The following is a 12,878-nucleotide window of genomic DNA, read 5'->3' as shown; positions in this document are numbered from 1 at the left end:
ATCTTCAGTAGAACTTACTGAAAAGAGTTGAACTGCCAGACATTCTTAAAAGGAAAGAGTGGGGAATATTGTGAGTGTACATAAAGGGTTCCAGTATCACCTTTCGTTAAAATATTTATAAGCATTAGAGTTTAACAAACAGTTCCTCTTTTGCAACATAAAAATCAGGACACTACGCAGTTATTTAGGTTCCAAATAGACTAATTTTGGTTATATTCAGTAAGTTACCAAAAGATGACAGTGCTCAGATGTCACTAGTAAATCAGCAGCAATGTGGAGGACCGTGGCTCACCTACTAGAGTGACCATCAGAACCCCTTGGCATGATTGATGAAGTACAGATCACTGGGTTCACCACCAGAGATTCTGGTTTGGTTAACCCAGGATGAAGCCAAAGAATTTGCATTTCTAACAAAATGCAAGCTGATACTGCTGGTTAAGCCACCACACTAAGGACCATTGGTACAGAATACAGAACAGACCGGTGCAGTGTTTCTTTTTTGTTAGGTCCAGGGTTATGTGAAGGACTAAGGATGGAACCCAAGGCCTAGGACATTCAAGGCAAGTACTCTACCACTGAGCTACATACTTAACACTTTTTTATTTTATTTTGAGACATGGTCTCTCCAATTTGACCAGGTTGACCTCGAACTTTCAATTCTGCCTCAGTCTCCCCAGTAGCTGAGATTACAGGCATGCACCACTATGCCCACTAGTCTAATAGCTCTTTGGCTTTACATTATTATACATTATTATTATCATTTGTGTGTGGTGTGTGTGTGTTTAAGGGGACTGAACATGGGAATTCACACATGCTAGGCAAGTGATCTACCACTGAGCTATATCCCAGCCCAAACTTGATTTTACATTAAGTATCACCTAGGAAGCTTTCAAAAATCCCTCCTTTTTCTTGGCCTCATCTAAGATCAATTCATTCAGAATGTGGAAGCACAAGCCCTGGTATCAGTATTTAAAATAAAAAAATTGAAGTAATGGGCTGACAAGCTTGAGAATACTGATATCAGTGAAGATTGTCTTTATGTCCACAACTGGTTGTATTTAAAAAAAAATAGATGTAGATGGACACAAAACCTTTATTTATTTATGTATTATATATTTATTTATTTATTTTTGAGTGTGTGGTGCTGAGGATCGAACCCAGTGCCCCACATGTTAGGCAGAGCTCTACCATTGAGCTACAACCACAGCGCCCCCTCCCCCGCCCACCCCAACTGGTTGTTAAGAAGATATATTTTGGAGGCCAGGGTGTAGCTCAGTGGTAAAGTATGGGTTTAAATCCCAGCATCAATTTTTTTTTTTTTTTTAAAAGGTTGTGTTCTATAAACCACTGAGCAGAATCTCTGGGTGCTGTGGATCTCAATAAATGATTTTATTTTCCTTTTCCCATTTTCTTCAAAAGTGTATCACAAGAGATTGAAAAAGTAAAATCTAATTTTGTGTCAGTATGTATCTGTAGATCTGAAAGTGAGCTGAGTTCTATATTTGTGGATTACCGGTTTAAAAGGAGTACATATAAACTAGTTATATTTTTCCATATTTTCTGTGAGAAATAACATTATTTATAAACCTGGTGATTTATAAAGGTTTGGATATGCATCACTTGTATGTGTTGGAGGTATATTTTATAATTCAATGAAATTTCATTGGTTTAATTTAGAAGTCTCTTATGCAAATCTAGCTATGGGGAAAGGAAGAAAATGAGTAGGTGATTAAATATGTCTAAAACAGTGGTTCTCAATGTGTGGTCCCTGGCTGAAACAGCATCATCTGGAAATTTATTGGAAATGTAAAAATTCTAAGGCCCCCAACCCAGATCTAATGAATCAAGAACCTCTGGGGAGAGGGACCAGTAATCTGCATTTTAACCAGATTGCCAGGTGATTTTGATGTATATTCAAGTTTGAGAAACACTAAAGTATTCATTACTTCAATGTATGTATAAGACTCAAAGGGATAAAAAGCCTTATTAATCTAATGTGCATTTGCTCAGTAGTTACACAGATCCATGTTACTCTAATCTTAGCTACACTCTTTTAAACTCCACCCAGTTCTCATTATCTTTGCATCGTGTGAGTATAATAGTGAAAGCAGAATTAATGGACAGGAGCATATCTGGGGAGAGTTTATTCTATAAATCCTCTACAATCAATTTTAATCTATTTCTGTTTTCTACTCAAGATAGAAATAATGCCATGCAAGTTGATTTGCAAAAATAACTAGGGCCAGGTGTGGTGGTGCATGCCCAGTGATTCAGAAGGCTGAGGCAGGAGGGTCATAAGTTTGAGGCCAGCCTCAGCAACTTAGTGAGGCCCTCCGCAATTTAGCAAGACCCTGTCTCCAAAGAAAAATTTAAAAACTCCCAGAGATTTAGCTCAGTGGTAAAATGTCCCTGCGTTCAAATCCTAGTATAAAAAAAAAAAAAAAAAAAAAAAAAAAAATGAAGAAAAAGAAGAAGAACAAGGGGGAAAAAATATCACACGAAGTTGGAAAGAGGCATAGTATTAGCAGCTCCAAAACTAACCTTGAATTGTCCTCTTGAAGAATGCCTTGCAGGCTTCACAGGACGCTACCCCGTAGTGGTACCCAGAAGCGATGTCACCACACACTAAACACAGTCTCTTGGGCATCGAGTTGAGCATGTATTCACACTTGGTCTGGGGGTCTTCAACAATGGTGCTGGAGCAGTCATCATACAGTTTCCTGACAGGCCCGCTACCTCCCAGGATAGGAGCGGAAGGGTAGAGAGGTGGCGAGTCCAGTCCGTTCTGATGGCCATTCATGGTGGAACTGTAGCTCCCACTGGCGTCTGAAGAGCCACCAGGACTGTGGTGGTTGACGCTGTCCGTCAGGGAGGCTGGGCTGGAGGGTTCCGTCTTGATGAAGGACGAACAGCTGGAATCAATGTGTCGATCTTTGTTTGACATTCTGCAGAGAAGCCTGAGATGGAGGGAGAGAGAAAGAGGGAGAGAGAGAGAGAGAGAGTCAGACATGGAGGCCAACTGAGGTACAAATAAGGAGAGGATGAAAAGGTAAGGGAAAGTTGAGAGGATTAAAAAAAAAAAAACCACAGGAAGAATTTGCATGTTAAAGACATTGTTCTTTGAGAGTGCTTCCTGAGGGCTGGGAGATGCACATCATTCATTCTCTAGTCAATATCTCTTGTTCTACAAGAAGGTAATCAGTGTAAGGGCCTGACAGGGCTACATCACAGAGCACAGACAGGCCATAAACAAAGGCTCGAAAGGGTCCAATTGCTTTTATTTTACCTTTCTCTTGGAGAACCACTGTCAATATATAAATCAGCCCTCGAGATCCTAAATTTATCAGTAGAAGAGGTAGGGATTTGCAAAGTCTAAATCATTTCTAAAACTGTATTTATCCTCACCCAGTCTTTCCTTCCACCTTCTGGTACATTCCGCATCCATTTTATTATGAGCAGAATCAAACTTCTATCTTTCAAGACTGAACAGATGATCCTTAGCTCTGTAATTACTGTTTGTCAGCACGCTTCCATAAGCATAACTGTGTCTTTTATTGATCTGACTAAAACACATAAGGAATATATCCTCAATTGCTTTGCTTCTTTATTTAAATTGCTCTATCTCCTAGCCATTTCACAACATATAAAGATATCAAGCACAAAATTCTATCCAATATTTAAGGATTATTTCCTAAATGCACAAAACTTGGGAGCACTGATTAATAAGTATATGCATGTATTTGTGTCTTTTTGTGTGTGGTTTGCCCTTATTGTAACAGATGAATTAGTAAAAGTCATTTGTACCTTCAGTACACCTGTGAGTCCAACAAATCTAATACGTCACATTCAGAAGTGTAGAAGTGTATCAATTTTTGTCCTGAAAAAATGAGATTTGAAATGGTCCCTCCACTCCGCCCTGTACTTTTTTCCCCATTAACATCATATCTTCTGAAAGAAATGTGATGAAGCATCTAATCTGACAAACTACTTCTCTTATCTAGAAGAAACATATCACTCATCTTCTTTTGTAGAACCCATAAGTGACTGGATTTCTGAAAAGGTAATTAAATGCAAAGATATGGTTGGTCTTATTGTCTTTCCGCTTAGCCATAGGGTAAAACCCCTTTTAGCAAGGCCCTCTGAGAACCTTCTGAGAGACCACCATAGAAAGAAGAGGTGACAGTTGAGAAAGGACTTAGATAATTGCTTCCCTGTGTAAAGCTGATTTATGGGAATCCCACTGTGTAATGGTTATTCACTAGAATTTGGGGGAGTAGTCACAGTATAACCAAAGGGATGCAATTATCTCTTTCACTATAAATCTAATGATATTTTATCTTTGTACAAATTTCATGCTATCCGCCAGGTCTCCCTTCTCCCATTGTTCTGCTTCTTTCAAATGAAGGGCAAGATGGAATTCTCTATCAGGAATGTTCACCTAACTGTTCCATGCAGGCTGTCTCAAGAGCAAAGCATTGAGGACAGGATTGCTTCCACCCAAATACATTTTAGCTGGGAAACTGCTCTGCTCACTCAAGTCAAGCAATATGGGGATGTGCAGAATGCAAACAGGAAGAAGAAAGCCACCAAAATATCTCCGTGTTTTCACCCTCCCACTTGGGCTGTCCTTCCCTCCCCAGAGCTAACAGAAGAAAAAAATATCCCCCTCGCCAACCCCAACAACAGAGTCCTCTCCTTTCTGCATCTGCTGCCTTGTAGCTGTCACTGTTAATGAGTGTTGTAATTAATAGATGGCTCTCCTTGTCTCCCTGCTTGCACTCTGGGCTGAGCACTTTCCTCAAGTCAACGTTTGAAAGAAAGCGGGTCGGCACTGACTTACAGCAGGCCTGTGAATTCCTTTTAATTTAGAGCTCTTATACCACCACTTCACTTATTACCTTATAATTACCAGACTGCGTGCACATACATTATGATCTTAGACTAGAGTTAGAAGTTATTAGGCTACTAAACCATGGTTGCTCCCCTTTCCTCTCTCTGGCACTGAAATTCTCACAGCTATGACAATTAACTCTTTCACCATCTGCCTGAAAGGCACTGTTGGAAAAAAAAAAAAAATTTCTCCCCAAAGAGGAGTTGCTTTGAATTGTTTGAGAACAAGACGTACTCCAGGGTCCCCTGCCCCCTGTTCTTTTTCCCTTTTTTGCATCTTCTATGATCATTTTTATCCCAGGTTTTTCCCCCTTGGGCTTTTTCTCATGGATTTCTAAAATCTGCAGAACTCTCAATTTAAGGAACAAGGTCAGAAATTACCTCTTTGTTTATGGAAGAGTTATTTGCTAAGTCACCCAAAGTGTATGTGTCAAATGCATGCTGTTTATGTCTCAGAAAAATGGGGTTTCTCCAGCCAGCTGTCTCATCCCCAAATCTCAGTCCATACTTTACAACATCCTGGATGCACGCAAGGCAATTTGGGAGGAGTCACTGCCAGGGAAGTCCTAGGAATCCTGGAAATATCTTCTAAATGAGGTCTGGCCACTTTGGCTATAAATGAATGTGAACAAACTAGATTTGTGCTCTAAATTGTTCATGGTTCTTTTCCAACATGAACTGCTTCCTTAATTAATACCTTTGCCCAGTGGAAATACTAATAGGGTTAACACTATTCGAATGCTTTTTATATGCCAGGCATTGAGCCTCAGATGTTCAGAAATTTCCTAAATGTCATGCAGCTAGGAAGTAGTAGACGTAGATTTGAACATGTGTCTGACTCCAAAGTCCAGAGCAGAAATGCCTTAATGTCAACTAAGTTTTTAACAGAAGTATCATTAAAAAAAAAAAATAGTGGTACAAGCAAGGGTAGAGGTGATACACACAGAAATCTACTGCTTTTATTTCTCAGCAATTTCAACTACCACTCACCCATGAGTGGAGAGGGGCCCAAGGGGAGACCACAGGGGCTGCAGGTCTGCCTTATTGAGTCACACTCCCATGGCTTGGAGTGACACCTCAACAGAATCCCTGAAAGAACACAGTTGTCTCCTAATTACTACTTAGCTTATTACACTGAACACTTCCTAGACACCATTGCATTATAACCTAAAACTACAGCGAGTCTTAATTCTCTCGCTCTCTGTCTCTGAAATTCTACAGCTCTATTATTCAAGCCTGAAATATTCACAACTATCTATAAATTCAATTGTCAGCTGGTGGGTTTTATTCTAGACTTCACTTCAATCTAAAATTAGAGGCACTAAAATTCACATTAACTCTAAGAGGAATGTAGTGAATAAGACTTTATTTCAAAAGAACACCTTTTTGTCAGAAAGAGCCATTTTCAAGATGATGGCTTTATCTGTAGCCAAAGAGAATAAGCCCAATTCCACATTGTGCTGTTAATGCAGAAATTTTAGGTCACATTGGATTAATAAAAATCTAAATTTAGTTAAGAATTATGAATAGAAATAACACGTGTTGAAATATGTGGGAAATATTTATTTTAAAGCCTTGGTACAGGTTATTTTATTTTATTATCTTAAGAGAAATGATGAAAAGGACAAAGTAGTAAGATGAACTGCTTTCCAAAAGCTTATGAATTAACACCCCAAGATAAACAGGACAGGGAAGCTACTATGTCAAGAATAGCATTAGGGGAATGGGGATGTAGCTCCGTGATAGAGCACTGACCTAGCTTGCAGAAGACCTAGGTTCGATTCCCAGGACCACAAAACAAAAACAAATACAAGAACAAAACAAAACAAGCTTAACATTTGGTTTCTATGTAACAAACTAAATTTAAAGAATTTAATAGCTCCTGAAATTTCAGTGTTGTAAACAGCATTTCAATACAGTTAATGACAGGGTCTCAAACAATTCTGATCATGTCCCCCCCCCCCCCAATAGAGGAACCCATTTCCTTACCTTGCTTAAGGGTAAGCAAAGATAAAATTTATCTTTGATGTTAGATACAACAGATAGGGCAAATCAAGATTCTCAGTGGCCAGGCTATTTATAAATATAATTCTTGAGTGTTAGTTAACTGTGTATGCATGTGCATAGAGGGAGAAAGTGAGAGAAATAATAAGAATTAATTTAAGTTGCTGCAAAAAAATAAAATCTGTAAGCTAATATTCAATTTATATTATAAGTATTAGATTGTTTTCAGTGATTCCTCCTAGATTCAGGTAAATGTATGAGCTTGAATGAATGACTACGAATTTGAATTTTCATACACATGTGTAGATGTCCAGGGTTGTTGATATTTCAATGAAAGTACTTAAGCTTTTTATTTGTTTATACTAATATGACAACATTTCATAACATCATATTTTTAACACTTTCTTCAAAATGTTTTTAAACAACTCTATTTCATCCACTGAATTTCACACAAAACTTTTAGTTTCCCCACTAACAGTGCATGAAATTCTCTTTAGAAGTCTCATTTGACACCTGTGGCAGGTCATCTTAGACCTTCATGATTATTACCCTAAGGCAAAATCTTCTGTAATATTTATTAGACCTATTCCAATGACAGACACGTTCATAGCTAAATAGGTGTCAACCAAAACAGTCACCATTTTGGCTTCTTTGTCATCCTGGAGGTCCTGAAAAGATCTCATCATTATTACAAATTCCAAATTCTTTAAAAATGTTTTTCCAACACATTTGTACATGGACACGGAAGCCAGCAAAGCTGTCCATTTACAAAATACAGCACCTCTCACTGAATCATAGAATTTTAGGGCTGGAAAGGAAGCTTATTGAGTCTGGCCCCTAATGACTACCTGTTCAACACAGGAATGAATCTAAGGGTTCCTGAATCTAAGGGGATTGGTTGGTTTTCTACCTCCTGAAATCACCAAATTTAATATTTAAGTATTTTTGTTTAAGAAATATATATAAAAGCAGGAGTATCCTAGAGGGTTTTTGTTGTTGTTTTGTTTTGGTTTTTAATGCTTTTAGGAAAAAAAACCTTCAGAACACACCACAGCTCCCTGAAGTACAGGCTTCAGAGCCTATGACCCCAGCAGCTCCCATGGCAGCCTGAGTTACAACTTCAAGCATGCTACTTTACAATGAGCTCCCCCCCTACCCCCTGCTTCAACTAATTGCACTCTCGTAAAGTGGCAAAATGTGAATCACTTAGTAACAAAATGGGCACCAGCTGCTATTGTCAGAGAATGGCAATGCTGAAGAAAGGGAAGGCAACCGAATGAAGTGTCATGTCAGAAATCAACCGTGCAACGTGTGATTTGAGAAAACATGACTACTTTACAGAGACAGGGTGTCATTATGGCATCACAGTAATACGATGCTTTGACAACTGCTGGGTCTAACATATCATCATTGCATTAAGGTACACTGGCTTAGATGGGGAAGGAAGAGAAAGGATTTTTTCTTTAATAAGAAATATCTTAAGGTCTGCCTGGTTAACCTAATGGAAGGAGATCATTAATTGTAAAAGAAGAATTGTTAATCCTGACCCATGCGCTCAGGAAGATAAAAACACATGGGCACACACATACTTATGTATAATTTGAAGGTCTTCTTTAACAAACACTGAGGCCCATCTACTAGAACAGATTTCTGCATAAGGATCTACGACCACGCAGTAAATGCTGCTTCTTGGTATTTTGAACAAATAACTTGTGCATTTTAGTCCAAAAGACTCTTTCCAGTTCACTCCATCAAGAGCAGGAGAAAGAAAACAGCTGCTTCCCAAGATGGTGCTTAGCAGCTAACAAGAGAGGTGGCTACACAGTGTGAAGACAAGGGGCCGGCACCTGAAAAAAACGATTTGGAGCTTCCATCTAAGATGAAAGCACTCCCAACTCTGTGAAGGCCTGTCTACTACACCAGAAAAGGAAACTAAGAACAAAGAAGGGACATTAAATTCACGTCTGGGCAGTCATTGAAAGGAAACTGTCCATGAATTAGAACTTTACACCTAATGACTAAACACTTATTTAAAAAGACCAACAGAAACCTTATCTGCTTTTAGGGTCCTGGAATTCAACAAACGGTTTTTCTTACTCAATTTTGTTCTGACATAAGGTTCATCAGGTATCCTGGTCTAAGCACTGAAAGCCCCTTTATCCCAGGTTTTCCAGGATGACTGACCTCCTAATCAGACATGGAGAGATACTAGAGACACCTATGTAAAATGATTTTTACTCTTATACCTAAAGCAAAGGAAGTTTGGAGATTATTTTCATAAAAGAAGACCCAGAGAGATGTCAAGAAAAATGCACTAATGAGAGTACAAAGCTAACAAGGACTGGGATGTTGTGATGTACTCAATGCTAGAAGTGCCACAGAAACACTGACATCCATTTTCTCTAAGCCTTAGGGGCCAGAAGCCACTGCTGATTGCCTTGTTAAGTTACCCAGACTATTTTAGATGTAGAAAACTGTGGTTGCTTCAATTTGTACGGCCAGGTGATTTCTTATGCTTCCTGGTTGATAAACTTTATTAATGGGAAAAGAAATGGTCCTGTGATATCACAATGTGTTGCACATTATGATTGTTGACAGTTTCTGTATTTAAGGATTCGATCTGATGCAGAGGCGCTTAGCAGTGTAATTTATCCTTAGCTGGTTTTCTTGGACCTATTTCAATCTGGGGGTGAGCATCTCTTGTTTATAGCTCTAAATACAGTAAGTGAGCTACTGGCAAATCAATAAAATTGTTAAATGCATAATAATGCTAGGTAATTGCATACATGATGTTTTGCATAATTAACTGTCTGAGCTTTTCTTTAATATAATGGCACTCATGTAATATAGAGTAGCTGCAAGTCTATAAAACATACACAGTTTATATGAACATGATTCTGCTTAAAACTCTGGCTAATCATCGACATCGGCTTTGAAGGGAGCACTCTCCTCCACTGCCAAGTCCAAATCAATTCTTATGACATTACTTTATAACTAACATGATATTTAACTGATGATGGCTATTAGCTATTATACAGATTGCATTCAAGCGCTGTAACAGTAGGGGGGAAATACCATTTAGTTTAAACAAACTTCTGCCATGTAATCAATACTATTGAGGCAAATTAAGTGTTTAACAAGTGTGTACATTTGCCCTAATGCAGCTTAATTAACTATGTCCTCACAACTGCCCAACTATACAACACCTACGGATCTTAAAAGAAAATCTTAAGAAATGCCGAGTCTGAAGCTCAGATGCACAACAGATGGGAAAACAAGCATTTTATCTCTGATCCTTAGGAATATTTCTTACTCTACACAAGTTACTCTCCTGGGAACCAAAAGCCTAAGAAGCCAGAAGGGCTTCAGAATAGCGTGCCCTACAGTCAACTTACTTGGGTAGTAAATGTCCTAGGGATGACTGGGTCACCATCCCCAGGGTGTACTGAAACAGTGCTGGGCAGCGGGTGGGGACATCGCTAAAAAAAAAAAGGTTCTTGGAGGGTAAAAAACTGCATAAGATAAATCATCGAAATGAAGCTTACGATATATGCTGAATGTAACATTTATTCGGTCTTAGAGATTTACTATGCCATGAGCAGACCTCCTCTGCAGTAAGCTTTCCAGAGGAAAGAAATAGTCTCCTACTTCTACAAATCTCTGGTCTTTCAAACAGAAATATGGATCAATAAAGTGAGCTTGTGTTCAGACAATTCCGGCTTCAAGCAGTCAAGGGGTATACTGAAGGGAAGTCAACACAACAGGGGACTGACAGCTAAATGAAGACCTTCTCACGGCATCTCACTGGAGAAGAAATAAACAGACATTCAACTCATAGAAAGTCTATGCACTGATCTTTACAAATTACAATCGAATATAGATGCTTTACACACATACTCCAGTGATGGAGTTCACAAATCAAATCCAGGTCAATGAAAGTCTTGGCTGCCTGAATTTCCCTTTCCTATTCTGTTTGCTACACTGAAACAGGAAATAAGAATGCTATCAGGAGTTGATGTAAGGATATTGAGATCACCATATCGATGTCACCCTTTACTCATTAAGAAAATGTTTTGCAAAAGCAATTACAATTACCCATAAACGAGCTGCCTCCGCTGAGCTAAGCCAGTTCACTTGGAGTAGGACGCTAAGACCTACTCTGAAACTGGGTGAATTACAGTGGTGAGAAAAATCTAACTGTTAAGAAGGAATCATTGTTGGGAAGGGGGAAAAAAGAAAAGGGATGCTTTAAGCACATATGAAAATTTCCATATTTGAGGGAGATTTGCAGTACAACTGGAGATATCAAACCACATTTGTCCAACAGCAGTTAGACTATATTTATACTTTTAACTTAATAGCTTAGTCTGCAACAGTTAACATCTGGATGCAAATGCTGCTAGTCTTGGTGATCTATGACAGCAGGGGTTATGATTATATTCTGTTGGTATCAGGTGTTGTCCAGCTGAAGTAGGAGAGTGGAGGGGGGGGGGGGCAGGGTGCAGCAGCTGATTATTAATTCTAAGAATCCTTCTCCTGTTCTCTCTTTTTAAACATTTCAGTGAGCTAGCAGCTTGCAGAGAAGGTGAAACTAAAACACACAAGCCACTATTTGCAGGCAAGGAAAAGTTATGTATATCTACCCACATATTCAGTTCAAGCCATGGAAATGACTAAGGATCTGTTCTGTGCTAAGAAGGGCTTTGTAAATAGGGATTATTGGGCAGTGAGACAGCATCCAGAGAAGCCAAGAGAAGCCTTCAAAGAGCCAGGAGTTCAGATGAGAAGAACTTGCTTGCTGTTTTTTTACATTTGAAAGCTCCCAATATAAATATGCAGAGGAAATTTTCTAAATCTTATTTACCATTCTAAAACACTGATTTAAAAAAAAAATCAAACAAACAAACAAAAACCAGTAAAGCAGAGGAAGGGGACCAGTGGGAGGGATAAGGGGAGGAAAAGGAGAGGTACTGGGGAACAAAAGTGATGGAATTATATTCTATTGTGCACATATACAAATATGTAACAACGAATCTCACTATTACAGTATAATTATAACATGCAATAATTTTTTTTTTAAAGGCATCAACAGACTTCTCTCCCTTGCACCTGTCTTCTCCATTTCCAGGAGACCTGCCTTCTCACAGCACTGAACAGACCTGGGCCCTTGTCTCTGGATCTGGCACTATGTAACAAGTCACCACACTGCCCTGATCTTGTGTTTTTGCACTTCTCAAATGATAGGATTTGGCTACATGCTTCCCTTCAGTACTTCTGCCATTTGTTACAAGTATATATTTTACTCAAATAAAAACTACACTGGTGCAGAGTGCAGGGATGAATGTCTATAATCCCAGGGACTCCGGAGGCTGAGGTAGGATTGCAAGTTTGAGGCCAACTTAGAAAAACCCGGTCTCAAAATTAAAAAAAAAAAAGGAAAGAAGGAAAGAAAGAAGATCTGGGGGATGTAGCTCAGTGGTACAGCATCCCTGAGTTCAATCCCTGGTATCTCAAAAAAAAAAAAAAAAAAAACCAAACAAACAATAACAAAACACTGGCCTATGGCTCAGTTTGGACCTTTGGAGCAATGACACTAAGGCACAACCAATTCATAGAAAGTCGTGCACTGATCTTTACAAATTGCAATCAAATTTGTAAAGAGCTATGGAAGGGTGTGTGTGTTGCTGGAGAAGAAATAAACAACTTGTCACAGTAAAACTGCTGCCGCCACACTTAGGAATCATTCCCAGTGGGCTGCGAAAGGACAAATAGAGCAGCCATCATTCTGGGGAGCTAGGGAGCAAGACTCCTGGCTTTTTCCTAGAAATGGTTCTCTTTTTGCTCATTACGTTTTTGGTGGGAGGTGCTGGCGGAAAGGGCAATTCCCTGTAATCAGTGTTTAAGTGAATGTTTGTCCCAGTGTGTGACACCATGCTGTCAGCAAGCGGCAGGGAGCCGTTGAGTTGTTACTACATTTGATTTGA

General features: G+C 39.0%; 1 protein-coding gene across 15 annotated transcripts in view; it reads right to left on the bottom strand.

The window, feature by feature from the left end:
* Esrrg (estrogen related receptor gamma) overlaps positions 1–12,878 on the bottom strand; it is a 600,595-nt gene that overhangs the window by 182,374 nt on the left and 405,343 nt on the right. For all 15 annotated transcript variants that reach the window (XR_011703969.1, XM_071600071.1, XM_071600070.1 and 12 more), the window contains one exon: positions 2,542–2,957. Coding sequence is in view for 14 of the 15 variants with exons in the window: in XM_071600071.1 (XP_071456172.1) it covers positions 2,542–2,957 (416 nt within the window). In the remaining variant the exon portion in view is untranslated. The remainder of the gene's footprint in view (positions 1–2,541; positions 2,958–12,878) is intronic.

Source organism: Marmota flaviventris, chromosome 12 (assembly GCF_047511675.1).
Source record: "Marmota flaviventris isolate mMarFla1 chromosome 12, mMarFla1.hap1, whole genome shotgun sequence".
Lineage (NCBI taxonomy): Eukaryota > Metazoa > Chordata > Mammalia > Rodentia > Sciuridae > Marmota > Marmota flaviventris.
This window is presented reverse-complemented; position numbering and strand designations above follow the sequence as displayed.